General features: G+C 43.1%; 1 protein-coding gene across 1 annotated transcript in view; it reads right to left on the minus strand.

Moving 5' to 3' along the window:
* Positions 1 to 16,002, minus strand: part of LANCL3 (LanC like family member 3) — a 122,780-nt gene extending 106,778 nt beyond the window's left edge. Inside the window, 3 exon segments of the mRNA XM_037512541.2 lie at positions 15,227 to 15,424; positions 15,426 to 15,640; positions 15,643 to 16,002. Of these exon segments, the coding sequence (XP_037368438.1) occupies positions 15,227 to 15,424; positions 15,426 to 15,640; positions 15,643 to 15,799 (570 nt within the window). The 5' untranslated portion in view covers positions 15,800 to 16,002.
* Between the last annotated feature and the right edge of the window lie 870 nt (positions 16,003 to 16,872).

A 16,872-nucleotide genomic window follows, 5' to 3' on the forward strand; every position in this document is an offset into this window, starting at 1 on the left:
TAGAATCAAAGACGAACTTAAGAGCAAGAAAGAGCTCCTTGAAGCTGCCACTCAGAATCTTGGGGAACAGAGCAAGAAACAACATTCCAACATCTCCTGCATGGCAATGCTTTACAGTCCTTTAAAGTCAATTAGGTGACTGACTTGAGGAGTACAAATAAGAGACACAGGAAAACCAATTACTACATTAAGTCCACAAAGAGCCGGAAATTTTAAAGTGAAAAGGACAGCCCTTTTCTAGAGGAACCCAAGTACAGAGAGGAATTCACACAGGTTCATGTTTCAGGTTGATGACCAACCACTCAATTTACTTTAACACATAATCTCTCAGAGCTGCTCATCTTAATCTCCCGCATGGCAGGACAGAGGATATTTCCCTCCAGCCCTTTATGGTCTTAGAGCAAAGATCTCAAAGCAGCTTTGAATATGACCACATGAGCATTAAAAAGACAGGCTGACCTTCTTGGAAAACACACATATTATATAGTCATAGAGATCTTCTCATCTTAGGAGGTGGGCACTGCTTGCATTGCATTTTGCAGATAAGGAAATTAAGCCTCAAAGATGCTGCATAACTTGCCTAAGGTCAACCATCCACTGTAGTGGAGCCAGGAGTCAATTCCAAGGCTGACTCTGAAAGCTCTGCTCCTAGCCACTGTGTCTTCAATGAGAGTACAACCTAACACAACAGTTGCAATTCTAATGCATGGTCAATTCTCTTTGCCTCACAAGGGAAAGAAGGAAATACTCCAAGTAGCAAGATTAGGTTACCAAAACGTTCATGAGACCAATACTTCCTTTCTGGTGAGATAGCTGTAGAGTCTGTCAGGAATGTGGCTCTCTCTTAAAGTCACTGTATGAATGGAGATTCTGCTGGTCTCCACAGTGCTCCCTTTGAAATTGGTGATGCTTTTGTTGCCATGGACACCAGATTTCAACACACCACTGAGCACGGGGAATCCATTCCATGCAAAGCAATGGAGTAAGCAGATGGGCACAGTAACAGCTAACTGCTCATAACACTATGACCAATATTTGTTTTGCCACCTCTCATTTAGATGATGTTCTCACCCGTGAAGTCTGTAAGACTGCCTCTCATCTGGGAAAGCGCTTCTATATGGCCAGGTAGCAACATTCACACTTCAATGTGCCAAACTCATTCATTTGTCTGGATTGTTGAATGGGTGAAGCTATTCAGAAAAGGAAGTCTGATCTTATACAAAACACTTCTTTGCTCAGCTTGACAAAAGAATGGATCAAATGACTTCTTGAAAATTCAATTTGTCCAAGTGGGTAGCAGCACCCCAAGAATAATGAGTCTGTTAACTTGGTATGTTTCCCTAGTAACTAAATCCATAAAGAAAATAATTAGGAACTGATAAGTGGTACTTAGATATATATTAAATAATACATGAGAACAGCATGCTTTTCTTTGCCATAAATCAAACATCCAAGGCACTGCACTTTAATTAACAGGTGTAGGTGAGAAAGATCAATCAGTAAAAGTAAGTCATGAAGAGAAACACTTACTTGGACATATCACGGACCATTGGTCAGTTTACTCAGACCACATCACCATGGGTTTATTAAAGGACCTTAATACAAAGAAATCCATTGTATACTGTGTAGGAGCCAGTCATGCGACAAACAACACTTATTAAAGTAACCAACAAAAATTAAAATAGTCAAGTAAACAAAATATTAACAAATTCCAAAATTTTCACCTTCAGAGGTGATCACAGTGAAATTCCATTTAAAAAAAAAAACCCTCCTTATAGAACATGGGGAGGCTAAGTTAATGGCAAAAGAAATAATTCAGTTGTTAAAAGAATTTTTACTATGCATATTCCCCCAATTTGTTTATTCATTAATAAGAACATTATGAATCATGCTGTCTTCAAATAAACAATTCAAGAAAAGTTAGGCTTTAATGGCGATATATGTTATTAGAAGCAAAGGTATAAATAAATGATATGTAAGGAATTCTGGATTGAGTGGGTCTATTAAATCACTGTATCAGAAAAGCTTTTTGAAAATAAGGGAACTGACTAGGCATTTTCATTTTAAATTGATTTTGAGTTGGGGCAGCATTAATTTGTCACACAGGTAAATTTAAGTGAATGATTCTAAGATGGGAGTGGTTCCACAAGCCATCAAGTTCATGTTTTCTATCTGGTCTGGGAATATGGTAATAAAGTATCTCTCCTGTTATTATGATGAAATACTTTTATACTGCTAAAAAGTGGTCTATTGGGCTTTCAAAAAAATCCTGAAGAATGTTTTGTATGTAGTGCAAAATTATATTTATCAGAAAAAAGAAATTGCACATTCACTCGTAGATGCTAACAGAGTCCTTAAACCCACAAGGAGATGTGCCAGGAAGAGAATCTTTCCTTCAGCATAAACAAATTGGAGAGTTGATATTCTGACATTTCTGGAAGAAGCCATTTTCAGTACAAGGGACAAACAAACATTAATGAAATTTATTGATAGGCAATCCCACAAAACTGGGGGGAAAGAGCAATATGGAATTTTGTACTCCGTTCTGCTCAATGAAGCAGCACCGGCAGCATGACGCGGGAGATGGCTAGACATGCAGAATCTTGGGCGCCACCTGGGATCCTGAGTCAAAACCTGATTTTTAACAAAATACAGGGGAGATGTGTGAAAATATTGAAGTGTGGAGTGCTAGCTGAAAGCACAGATTTGGAACCCAGCCTGTAGGGGATGGACCCCCCTATCTCAGCCACCGACTGACTAGCTATGTAGCCTGGAACAAGTTCCACAACTACTCTGTGCCCTCACTGGGGATGATGGAGGTAGTACTGGGCCTATGTCGTAAGGTTATTGGCACTACTCAGTGACACAATACAAGTCAAACACTTAAAACAGTGGGCAAAGTAAGTGATCAATCAGCGTTCTTGCATCCTTCTAGCAATCACAGTTCTAGGTCACGGTAACAAAGGATCTAATCTAGAGGGTCTATAATCAGGCAATTAGCACCTGGACTTGACCTACAAAAATCCAACCTGCTGTCATTTTCCCAACCTGCTGTCATTTCAAGTCAAACTTCAGGGTTTACTTATGCAGTGCACATCACACAGCTGCTTGGACCACTCACATCCAGACTGAATAAAATCCTGCCTATGCATTTTGTCTAGTAAGTGTTGAATGGAACAATAAAGGGAATCATTTTCCACCCTAGAAACCTGCATCCTCATTTTCTACCCTTCAGTCTGTCATACATTACAAAGTCTGATGACATCCAGAGTTGAAAGTAATGTGGGAACACAGCACTCCCAAAAGCTGGAGGAGGGAATGGAAATTGATGCAACCTTTATAATCTCTAACAAATGAAAAATATTTGTAAACTTTGACTTAGCAATTGTAGTTTAAAATTTTATCCTGGGGCCTCCCTGGTGGTGCAGCGGGTTGAGAGCTGCACTGTGAAGCTGTCCGCAGCCTCTGTGGTGGGTTTGATTCCTGGCTGGCCAGGGAGAATCCCACATGGCGAGGCAGACCTCTCCTGTCTCTCCCGCTGCTCCCCTCAGCAGTGCTTTTGGTCCGTCTGCCTGTTCTGCTCCCCGCTCTGTCTCTGGTGAATCCTCTCACCCTCCTGCGACTCTGGCCTGTACCCCAGCTCTTGTATAAATTAAAAAAAAATAAAAATAAATAAAATTTTATCCGACACATACACTTGTAATAGTAGACAAAAATGCATATATAGAAACACATGTGTGTATGTGTGTATGTATGTATTACAAGTTAACATTGTGTATGTATGTGCATAATATATGCATATGTATGTATCCTTTATAGCATTGGTTTTAATAGCAAAAAAAAAAACAAACTTAAAGCAACTTAATGTCCATCAAATTATGGTATAGCTATTAAACCAGTACAAAAAATGGGACATCTCTCTATGCAGTAATATGCAAAGACAACTAGGGTACATTAAGCAAACTATAGAATATATAATATGCATATATGTAATTAATATGCAAATCACAATATGTACAATAAGTGAGCAGTGTTTAGTCCTTGTATCCTTTTTGCAATCATATACTGATCATTCATGTAAGTTGATAAAAATATAGGTGCTTCAGCAATGTCGATGGAGCTAGAAGGAATTATGCTCAGTGAAATAAGTCAGAAGGAAAAAGAAAAATATCGGATGGTTTCGCTTAAAGGAGGAATATAGGGGAACCAAATAAGACAGTGTAAAAAAATAATAACAGTACAAAACACAACAATGCAAAAGCAGGCAATTATAAATCAGAGAGATCCTGCAGGGGAGGAGGAGGGAGAGGGATCAGAGGGAGGGAGGGAGGGAGGAGCACAGGGGACTGAGGTGATGGTGCACGGGTGCACTGGTGAAGGAAATTATATGGGGACTACACAGGAGTGGGTGGGGAAGCGAATATTGCTTAAAAATGAACAATGATGTAAAAAATAAATAAATAAATTTTAAAAATATAGGCATTTTATAAAATAGAATACTTCTAAAAATTTTAAAAATCCTATATGAAAATGACAATAAAGACATTTTGTGACGTATCTCTCTGTATCTGCATATTGTTTGATTTCACCTTGTGAGTATGATGACAATAATAATTTTTAAGACAAACTAGGGCAAAAATGTCTCAAATAAACAACATAATATTGCACCTCCAGGAGCTAGAAAAAAGAAGGAAAAAGTAAGTCCTATGTTGACAGAAGGAAAGAAATAAAGCCTAGAGCAGAAATAAATGAGGTAGAAGTTTGGAATACAACAGAAAAGAGCAACAGAACTAAGAACTGAAAAACCTAGAAAAGAAAAAAAAAAGACAAACCTTTAACTAGACAAAGAAAAAAGAGAAAAGACTCAAATTAAATCAGAAATAAAGGAGACACTGCTCCCCCGTGGTGCAGTGGGTTGAGTGCGGTACTGTGAAGTTGTTCGCAGCCTCTGGAGCATGGGTTCCATTCCCCCCCACCCCCGCCAGGGAGAAACCCACATGGCACCGCAGAACTCTCCTGCCTCGCCCCCTGCTTCCCTCAGTAGTGTCCTTTGGTCTGTCTGCCTGTTCTGCTCCCTGCTCTGTCTCTGGTGAATTTTCTCACCTTCTCGTGCCTCTGAGCTGTACCCCAGTTCTTGCATAAATAAATCTTTAAAAAAATAAAAAAGGAAAAAGAGGAGAAACTGCAAGTGACAATACAGAATTACAGAGGATCACAATACACTACTATGCACAGTTACATACCAACAAATTAGACAACCTAGAAGAAATGAATAAAGTCATAGAAACATACAAGTCTTAATCATGACGAAACAGAAAATCTGAACAGGCCAATAACGAGTAAGGAGACTGACTCAAAAAGCAAAAACCTCCCAAAAGGAGTTTTTTTTTTTTTTTTCACCCAAAGAAAACCCTGGGTCAGATAGTTTCATTGGTGAATTCTACCAAATATTTACAGAAGAATTAACACCAATCCTTCTCAAACACATCCAAAATATTGAAATATTGAAAAGGAGGGAACACTTGCAAACTCTTTATAAACTCCAGCATTACCCTGATATAAAAGTCAGATAAGGACATTACAAGAAGAAATTACAGGCCAATATTCTTGATGAACATATATGCAAAAATTGTAAACAATATGCTAGCAAACTAAATTCAACAGCAGATTAAAAAGATCAAACACCATGATCAAGAGGAACTTGATCTTATTCTCAGATGTAAGAATGTTTAAAATATGCAAATCAACAAATGTTATATATTTTTGATAAGTATGTAAGGTGATGGATATGTTAATTAAATAGATGGTGGGAATCCTTTCACAATGTATGTAGATATCAAATCACTGTGACTACATTTTAAATATCCTATAATTTTGTCAGTTATACTTCAATAAAGATGGAAATAATGAAAATAAAAATATAAACAGTGATATGTGCATATCACATAGTTTGTGTTCAATAGTTGAATGAGTGAATGAAAAAAAATTTTCCTATAAGAAATGTGATATATTACATTAATAGAATGCAAGATAAAAATCATATGATCACCTAAATGCTGATAACGAATTTGAAAAAAACTCAACATCCTTTCATGATTAAAATTCTTAACAAGTTGGGTATAGAAGGGATATACTTCAATATAATAAATACCTTAGATGACAAGCTCGTAGTTATGATCATACTCAATGGTGAAAGGTTGAAAGCTTTTCTCTAAGATCAGGAACAAGACAAGGATCCCACTTTCAACACTGCTATTCAACAAAATTGTGGAAGTCTTAGCCAGAGCAATTTGGCAAGACAAAGAATAAAAGGCATCCAAGTCAGAAAGGAAGAAGTAAAATTTTCTGTTTGCAGATGACATTATCCTCTCTCTCCCCCCTCAAACAATCCATCAAAAAACTTGTAATAAAAAATTCTTTAAAATTGGAGGATACAAAAATCAACATACAGAAACCAGTTGTTTTTATACACTAAGTAAACAATGAACTACCTGTAAAAGTAAATAAACAATCCTACTATAATAGTATCAAAAACAATAAAATACTTAGGAATAAGCTTAACCAAGTAAATTGGTCTGTGCACTGAAACTGTAAGAATGATGAAAAAAATTGAAGGGGACACAAATAAATGGGAAGCCATCCCATATTCATAGATAAGAACTGATATTGTTGAATGCTCCATCAATACAACTTCTGCACTGGAGACAGGCAGCTCTCCTGCTTGTCTGTGACTATACAGGCGCCTCTCTTTTTCCTAATTAACTTGTCCTTTTAAATTTTAAAATAAGGGCCTCCCTGGTGGCGCAGGCAGTTGAGCACAGTGCTGTGAAGCTGCCTGCAGCCTCTGCAGTATGGGTTTGATTCCCAGCTGGCCAGGGAGATACCCACATGGCATGGCAGACCTCTTCTGTCTCGCCCACTGCTCCCCTCAGCAGTGTATTTCTGTCTGCCTGTTCTGCTCCCTACTCTGTCTCTGGTGGATCCTCTCACCCCTCAACACCTCTGGCCTGTTCCCCAGTTCTTGTATGCATAAATAAATAAATCTTTAAAAAAATAAAATTTAAAATAAAAAAAGAATTGATATTGTTAAAAATGTCCATACTATCCAAAGTTTTTTAGGGCGTAAATGCAATCTCTATCAAAATTCTGATGGCAATTTTCAGGAATAGGAAAAAAAGTCTTAAAATTCATATGAAACATAAAAGACCCCAAATAGACAAAGCAATCTTAAGAGAGGAGAACAAACTGGACATATTACATTTCCTGATTTCAAACTATATACAGAACTATAGTAATCATGGCATGGTACTGCCATAGAGATTTGTCAATGGAACAGAATCAAGAGTCCAGAAAGGAACCTACTTATATATGGTCATGTAATATTTGGTAAGGGAGTGAAGAACACTTAATGGGGAAGGGATAATCTCTTCAATAAGGGCTACTGGGAAAACTGGATAATCACATACAGAGGAATGAAATTGGACTCCCATCATACACCACTCATAAAAATTAACTCCAAAGGATTAAAGACTTAAACATAAGACCTGATACTGTAAGATACGAGCAAAACATAGGGGAAAAGCTCTTGACATTGTTCTTTAAAATCATTTTCTGGATATGATGCCAAAAGCACAAGCAACAAAAGCAACAGTCAATAAATGGGACCATCGCAAACTAAAAAGCTGCAAGCAAAAGAAACGATCAACAAAATGAAAAGGCAACTTATGGAACAGATGAAAAAATCGGCAAACCACACTTCAGATATGGGGTTAATATCCAAAATATGTGACAAATTCATACAACTCAACAGGAAAACAACAAACAACTTGATTACAAAATGGGCAGAGGAACTAAATAGAAATTTCTGCAAGACAAATGACAAGGATACCTGATAAGATGTTAACCATCCCTAATCATAAGGGAAATACAAATCAAAACCACAATGGCTAGATCACCTCACACCTGTTAGAATGGCTATTGTCAAGAAGACAAGAAATAAGTGTTGGTGAGGTAGAGAAAAGGGGACACTTGTGGGCCATTGGTAGGAACATAAATTAGTATAGCCACTATGGAAAACAGTATGGAGGGTCCTTAAAAATTTAAAATATATTGGGGCCTCCCGGTGGCGCAGCGGTTGAGCACTGGGTTGCGAAGCTGCCCGCAGCCTCTGCAGCGCTGGTTCGATCCCCGGCTGCTCCCCGGCCACCGGAGGAGGGTCCCACATGGCGCTCAGACCTCTCCTGCCGCCTGCTGCTCCCCTCAGCAGTGTACTTCGGTCCTTCTGCCTGCTCTGTTCCCCGCTCTGGCTCTGGTGAATTCTCTCACCCTCCCGCGCTTCTGACTGTACCCAGTGCTTGTATAAATAAACAAACAAACAAATAAATAAATCTTTAAAAAAAAAAAAAAAAAAAAAAAAAATTTAAAATATAATCTAGCTTTCCCAATTTTGGGTATTTATCCAAAAGGAAAGGAAAATAGGATCTCAAAGAAATATCTGCATCTCCATGTTCACTGCAGCCTTAGTCACAAAAGTCAAGGAAGTGGGAGGTCATGAGCTTGACCTTGCCCATGGATACCAAGGGGCAGGTACTGCTAACCACCCAACAGCAGTTCTCATCTCCCCTCCCCTCCCCTCTCCTTCTCTCCTTTCCTTTCCAAATCTGCATCCAGAGGGTGAAGTGACTAAATTGCATGCTACAAGGAAAAAAAATAAGTGAAGGACACTAGCCTTTCTAACCCCATCCCCAAAACTACAAGTATCCAATGACCAAGAGCAGGACAATGGCACAGAGGGAAAATTCTTCAAGGACAGAATGTTCTACATGACTGAAGAAGGGGGAAAAAAAGGCCTCAGACCTTCTCTTTGTATTTCAGGTGTATAGGAACTGGGCACTTGGTGGCAGCAGCCATCTCACAACCTTGACAGTGAAGTAGCTCCCATATTGAGAAGAGCAGAGAAAAAGGTTAGGAAGGCATGGGCTTTGATGACTTTCCGGAGTTGCTGAACCGATCCTGGAATGGCCTAGCTCTACACTTCTGGTAAAGTGAAGTAATAAATGTTTGCATAATTTACATCATTTTTATTGGACATTCTGTTGTTATTTGCCATTAAAAGCCAACCACCTGGCTCAGGAATGAGCTGAGGACCCAATTAACAATCTTGCAATCATGTTTTTTTTTGTTTTAATCATGGCAGGAAGATAGATTCCTTATGTCAGGTATAATTTTCTATGTGATGTTTACAGTCACCTGATTTTCTGTTAGTAGATGTACGAGAGACTAGCATTGATTTCACCAGGCAGCTACTACATGTCACGCACCTTATGTCGGGTGAGTCATCACAGCAACCTCCAGACCATTCCTCTTTGGCTGAGAAAATAAAATCACATCTATATTTTCTCAAAACTTATTTAAACAATTTAGCATTTCCTTTCATTGCAAACGCAGGCCACAAACCACCTGTACTACTTGTGACATTGTCTCACAGATATATTCATATCACACTGCAGTTGTTGAAGGTATCTCAAATATATCATTGACCCTCCTCACTCTTTCAAAGTACCATAATCCTCAGGCTTGTTGTAAAAGCTTGTCATTTAATGTGTTGATAAAGAAGCACATATGCTACTCCCTCACACATTTTTTAAATGTTTTAGTTACTGGATGTCGATATAATTGGCTTCCTTTGTAATCCTATGCATTTTCTTTTATGCATTTAAAAATGTTACTCTAAGAAGAGGTAGCATGGATTTCTCTGGATTTACAAAGGAGTACCTTTGCACAAAATGGGTTTAGAGCTCCCTGGAACCATTCCACCTTATGACCATTCTTAATATTGTTCAATCCTCTGCCCATACAGAAACCAGGGAGATATTTTTGAAAAATAAGTTGAAGACAGTCTCTTGTTTAAACCTGAAACAAATGCAAACTCTTAACTTGGACTGACCTGGCCTTGCAGGCTATTTCACCAGCTCGCAGCTGCCCTCTGGTCTCTACCTCTTGTTCACTGTGCTCCGGCTTTGCCAGCTGCCTTTCATTTCTCTGAAATCTCCCAGCAGTTTCCCACCTCAAGAGCTTTGTCCTTGCTGTCCCCTCTGTCTTACAGCAGCCACTTTATTCTCATGCTTCAGTGATGAGCCAGGACACTATCTCCATGCTAACCTACGCCAAGCAGCACCCTGCCCTTCTCCCGCCCCCCCCAGTCATTTCCTGTTTGCTTCCTTCAGATCACTGACAACAACAGAATTATATTGATTTTTGTTTACTACTAAATCCTGGCATCTAGCAAGGTGCCTGGCACACATAGAAACCCGATATTCATGAAATGAAGGAATAAATGCCAGAATAAATGACTGTGGAAGCTGCTATTAATCAAGTTTACAAACGAGGAAATTGAGGCTCAGAAATGTTAAATCATTTGTCCAAGGTCACCCAGTGGCAAAGCTATAGTTTTTGAAAATTTTTTTTAAAGAAGTACCATTGTTTTATATCCTTGTTAATATTTTGACAGTACAGATCTCCCCCCTCAGGTGTGGTCACCATAGCTCTCCCACCACCAAGGTACCCACAGTCCTCCACCACTGTCCACTGTGCTCTCGCCTTCCCTCCCCCTCTGGATGCTGCAGATCTATGGTCAGCTTTCAAGGGTTGATTTCAATGTTTGTCTTTGACCCAAAGCTATTATCTTAACTATGGTCCCTGGGCCTCCTCTTAATCCCTCCACCATATTTTCTTTTTTTTTTTTTAAGTAGCTTTTCTTGTTTTCTTTTCTTTTTTTTTTAAAGATTCACCCATTTATACAAGAACCAGGGTACAGGCCAGATGCATGGGAGGGTGAGAGGATTCACCAGAGACAGAGCGGGGAACAGAACAGGCAGACTGACAAAATACACGGCTGAGGGGAGCAGCGGGTGAGACAGGAGAGGTCTGCTGTGCCATGTGGGATTCTCCCTGGCCGGCCGGGATTGAACCCGCGCTGCAGAGGCTGCAGACAGCTTCACAGTGCGGAGCTCAACTGCCTGCGCCACCAGAGAGACTCCACCATGTTTTCTAACTTCCTCTTCCCTGCTACTTTCCCAGCCATGGATGGAAAGCAGAATACACCCCAGTAAAGTTTTTTTTTTAAGATTTCATCTTTTTCTTTTTTAAAAAAAATTATTTATGTGTAGAAGAACTGGGGTGTAGACTATAGTGCAGGGGGGGGTGAGAGGATTCACCAGAGACAAAGTAGGGATTAGAACAGGCAGATTTACTAAAATACACTGCTAAGGGGAGCAGTGGGTGAATCAGGAGCGGTCTGCCATAGGTTAGCTCCCTGGCCGGGGATGGAACTCAGGCCACAGTGGTGATAGAGCTGAGATTTAACCTCTAGGCCACAGGGAGGCCCCCCAGTAAGTTTTTATGGTAGGATTTCCTGGGATCTCCAGGATATCTGTCTAATGAACCCTCAAAGCTACTTCCCATCAATATTTCTAGGAGAGCCTAGACAGAGTGATTCTGTCTGTCTGTCTGCCTCTTTCTACATACACTTTTTTTTCAATTTCTGAATCTTATAAATAATAAGACCAAATGGAAGAAAATTCAGAAAAGGAAAAAAATTAGATAAATTGAGGGGCCCATGCTAGTGGACAAAACTATATGTGATGAGGGACTCCATACAAGCTTATGCGGTACACAGTTCCGGTGGCATGCTTCCTGGTAGCCAATATAAAATGAGAAACAACATCAGTTACATGACATATTCTGAAGATTAAAAAAATTTAATCAATTGGCAAGAGAAGCACAACTATTCCTGTTTCTAAATCCTGAGAGAAATTCCTCTTGTGAGTCCTTTTAATGAAAGCATGGTAGGACATAGTAATCAGTATTCTAAACTATACCCTTACAAATAAATATATCAGCATTCTAAACTACACCCTTATAAATAAATATATCAAGCTTCATAGAATGGTCTTAGAGCATACTTCTTTCTTAACCTTAAAAAAAATTATCTTTAAATTCTTCCATCACAACATTTCACTTTTCCTTCTTTCTACCTCTACTTTTCTACCCTCCTCTTCATGGAGGTGAGGTATTAAGCTGCAAGCAGGAGCCCCTAGCACTACTTAATAGTTATGGCTGGTATAATGTCAAAATCCAAGCAGCACTATATTGTTTATTCAAATCTTGGCCTCTGGACCAGTGATATCAGCCTCACCTAGGAGCTCATTAGGAATGCAGACTCTCAGGCCCAACCCCAGTCCCGCTGAGTCAAAATCTGTTTTATTAACAAGATCTGCAGGTGATTCCTATGAAGTTTAAAGAAGGACTGGTTCTACTAATGTGTAAGAAACACTGGTCTAATGGCTAAGCGTGCGGTCAGGAAAAATGTATAAAAAAAACTAGTATTCAACAAATATTTAATGAGACACTGATGGTAAGAAAATATGTTTAAAATGTGATACCAAAAGCAACACTATCAAGAGAAATACCGATAAGCAGAACGTTAAAAGTGAGTGAGGAAGCCAGCCAGAGAGTAGACAGTATTTGTACCACCACCAAAAAAGGAAAGCTGAGTACCTGTGTGCCAGGCACTGTCTTAAGGCCGGGGATCCAGCCATGAAACAAAAACTCTGTCCTTTTGTGGAGCTTACATTCAAACTGGTGAAGACAGTAGACAAAATAAATAAAATGAAACAAGAAAGGGGCAGAAGTGGGGGTTGCAATTTGAAATAGGGTGCTCAGGTAAGGCCTCACTGAGCAAAGGATGACCTGGACAAGGTCAGGGAACTAGCTATAAAAATAGCCAGGGGGCAAGTATTCCTAGCAGAGGGGACAGTGTATACAAGCACCCCGAGACAGTAGAATGCCTGAAACAGCAAGGCCAGTATGGTTGAAGCAGAAAGAACAAGAAGTGGAGTGGTACGTAGGGGGCCGATCATGTGGGGCTTTGTCGGCCATTTTAAGTATCTGAGCTTTAACTGTGAGTGAGATGTGAAGCAATGAAAAAATAGGTAATAGGGAGCCATGGCAGGGTGTTGATCAGGGAAATAAACAATAAAACGTGTTTTTAAGAAGACTGGTTTCTCAGAGGGAGGAGTAGCTCGAGTAGGACAATCCAGCTCTGAGTATATTGCACTAATCCCAGTAAATGGTGATTCATTCATTCAACTATTTATTAGGTGCCAGAGCAGTGTGCCAAGTAGAATGGGAAGATCTAGACTGGGGTGATAAGTGAGAGAACTGACAGAGAAAAGTGAATACAAATGACATTGGAGGGAAAGAAACCCAGGACATAATGAGATTATTTATAGAGAAATGACAGAAGTTGGCAATTCAATTTAATTAAGGTTTATGTATCATCTACCGAGGGCAAAGCCATATGCTGGTTAGGACGTGGGGCTGGTGCAAAAGACACGTTCTTTCCCCTCCAAGGGCTTCCAGCCTGACTGGCTTGGCTCCTGCCCTGCATCTTTCAAGCCTAAACTTCCTGGGTTGCTTCAGCTGTGGCTGGCACGGAGACTAGGGGAGCTGCTCAGGTTACAAGCTTTTTTTAATTTTTTAACCCTTGGAATGTGTTCTTCCTCCCAGGAGCTGGGGCCAAAGTACCTCAAGTTGATTAGTACAAAAAGACAGATCTGATTTGGCAGGAGGGCAGACGAAAGGTCTTAATAAAATGGCTTTGTGCTACAGACTGGCCCTGAGTCAGCCATCTGGGGGCAAAATCCTTCCAGTGGGTTTCCACCTGTGTGACCTGATAGGCCTCCCACCCTTTGCCAGATCATTCTGGAGAAAAGGCCCCAGGCACCGAAAGGGAAGGATGCAAGTTTTAGGAAAACAATGGGGGGGGGGGTATTAAAAGAATTTCCAAGTTGCCTGCCCACCAGACTGCAAGGTCTTAGAAACAAATGCAAATATGATGCAAATAATATGTAAATAGCCCTGTGGCCTTCTAAAAGGTTTTCTACAACTGGCAGGGCCCTTGGGAAACTGCTAGCAGTAACAGTGACTCAGAGGCAGCGTGAACTATTTCAAGACAACTTTGTCACACAGACCTTTGCTGCCCTGTTAGCACAGAGCACATTCTTCAGTCATCTTTTTTCTCACTTGAATCAACCTCACCTGCTATAAATCAAAAAAAAATCAAGTCTGCCTCTGTAGAGGTTATCTAAGTTAATTACATTTCTAAAACACTGTGTACCTTTAATTTTTCTTCAAACGCTTCTCTCAGCCAAATAAAGCCGAGTTAAATGTGTCACTTCCTCCCTAGAACAATATTTGGCTCCAGCGGTTTATGAATGAAAGTGCCTCTCTTTCAGTTCTAGTTACTATGATCCTTTGGAGGATTTTTTTCCCCCTTACTCCACAGGAACTGGCACATTCTCTTCTAATAGACACACACTGTATTCAAAGCGAATCCAGAAAAAAAAACAACTCATAAATATAGTTGTGAAATCCAATACACTGCCAAGAGTAGCTGGAAAGCGATTAAGAAAAGCTGGCCTGCCTAGAATGCTGTCGTCTTGACAATCCTACCTACGCATTTTAAATGAAAAATGCATATCCGACCACAATGGGGTATAGTTCCGTCTACATTTATGCATTTGAAAGGCAATGCCCCAGCAGATATGCATTTTATAAGATCCATCTTGAACCGAATAGTAAACAACATGGCAAGCCCCGGGCGGGGGGGGGGGGGGGGGGCAGGGTGGGGGGGGTGTGGGGGAGCAAGTTCTTCGGAGTTACATACAGACCCAGGGGAGCAGAAGCAACTTACCTCCACATTAGCGATGGAGAAACAAGGATTAACATAATCAGCCCCCCAAACTTCCATTACTTTTCTTGTACGCTAATCATTCGAGGGTGCTTCAGCTTTTGACGGGAGCGTCAAAGGAAGGGAAATCCCTTTCATTTTCAAGGCGTTTTATCTTACTTGCAAGGGCCACACTCAGCCTCCAGAAGGCTACTGGACAGAGTGGCATCTGGGAGATAGCACGTTCAGCGTACAACACGAACAAAGCGCAAAGCAGCGAAATCCCAACAAATGAAAGACTGAAAAGAGGGGGTGGGGAGACGGACAAAAGCGAGAGATGCACCTCAAGAGACCGTGGCAATGACAGCGCCATTTAGAGAGTACCCTACAGATGGAGACTGTCCTGGGGCAACCGCCCGGACCCCGAGTCCCGGCAGGGCGCTGGGCAGGGCCGGGAAGGCGGCGAGCGCCCCCGCGCGGCCGGGGCTGCCTTACCTCCTGGGCGAGCTTCTGCTTGAGCACCAGCGCGGCGCACAGGTAGCCCGCGCGGCCCACGAACAGCTCGTCGGAGCCGCACTCCAGGAAGGAGACGGGCGCGCAGACGGCGCACAGAGCGCGGAACTTGCCCAGCGGCTGCACGTAGTCGGACCGGCCCAGGGCGTGGTACACGAGCGTGGCCACGGCGTACACGCCCCGCGCCCCCGAGCAGGAAAGCGGCGCGGGTGTCGGCGTCCTGCTCGCCCCACTCCTCGGCGCGGGCGCACGCGTCTATGAGGCGCTTGGCCGAGCGCAGGTAGCGCTCCCGGGCCCCGGCAAAGAGCGGGCTCTGCGAGACGTGGTACAGCATATAGGCCACCCCGGCCACGCCGCCGTACAGCCCGCCCTGGCAGCTGCTGGTCGCCGCCGCCGCCCCCGGGCTTCGGAGCCGCCCCCGAGCGGGGGCAGCTCCTGGAGGATGCGCTCGATGGTGGCGGTGACCAAGGGCGCCACCGCCTCCTCGCACTGGCCCACCAGCAGGCTGCCCTGGTAGTCATCGAAGCGGTTGGCGAAGCAGCGCTTGGTGTCCATGCTGCCGCTGGTGCCCCCCAAGGCGAGCCGGGGTCCGCTGGAGGGCGCGCCCTGCAGCCCCGCGCGCCACTTCTCGCTGTCTGAAGCGCTCGGCTGGCTGTGGATGCGGCGGGGATGGAGCGCGGCGACTGAGACGGGAGGTGACAAGAGGAGGCGGGCGCGAGGAAGAAGCAGGGAGCGGATTGCCAAGTGGGGCACCGGGCTGGCGCGAGGCTCCCGAGTGGCCCCAGCGAGCGCGGGGGATGCGCGACGTCCGCCCCCCTCCCAGAGGCCGCGCCCTCGCCGAACCCGCCCCCTCCTGCGCCGCCGCAGCTCGGCCGCCTCTCCCTGGGGCCGAGGTGATCCTCCCGCAGGACCCACGCGGGGCCCGCGCCACTCCTCCCGCTCCGCCCCCGGCTCCGCCCCTCCCGGCGGCAGGCCAGGGACGTGTGGGACTCCGAGCCGGAGCGCCGAGGCCGGGCAGGCGTACACCTGGCGCTGGAGGTGACGACCTCGAGTCCCTGGCGGACTCCAAAGTGTGGTCCTCGAGTCAGCAGTCACAGCCTGCCCGGAGAGCCCGGTGCCCGGGCCGCAGCCCAGGCTTCGCCCCAGGCCTTTTGAATCAAAAAATCTGCATAATTAGCAAGATCCCCAGGTGATTCGCGTGCACAATAAAGGTTGCGACGCCACTGAGCTAGGCTAGAAAAACGGAGCGCCGTCCCGAAACTTGTTTGTCTTCGTCTTGACCACTTTGCAGTTCTTTCTGAGTCTTTGAATCCAAAGAGGGGTTGAGTTCACCGGCGTTGCCTGCACTAAAACGGAGAAATGCCCCTAGGGAAACTTTGTCTTGGCGTACACGGGAGTAAAACTTCAAAGAGCCACGCCAGGTTAAGGTAAGGAATGGGGGTTGGGGGTGTCATTCTCCTGCCCGAGACACCACCTCACCCCATGTAGGCATAGTGAAGGCCCTAAAAATATGCTAAGGTCACTCGCTACAACAGTTAAGACGAGGGTAAACGCGTAGAATTTTAGTGAGGTGTTTTGGACATTTTCTGTGTGTCGTTAGTTACCGCCTCCTCCCGCCCCTTGTGTCT

This window comes from Talpa occidentalis, unplaced genomic scaffold (assembly GCF_014898055.3).
Source record: "Talpa occidentalis isolate TD23 unplaced genomic scaffold, MPIMG_talOcc4v2.1 talOcc4.15, whole genome shotgun sequence".
Lineage (NCBI taxonomy): Eukaryota > Metazoa > Chordata > Mammalia > Eulipotyphla > Talpidae > Talpa > Talpa occidentalis.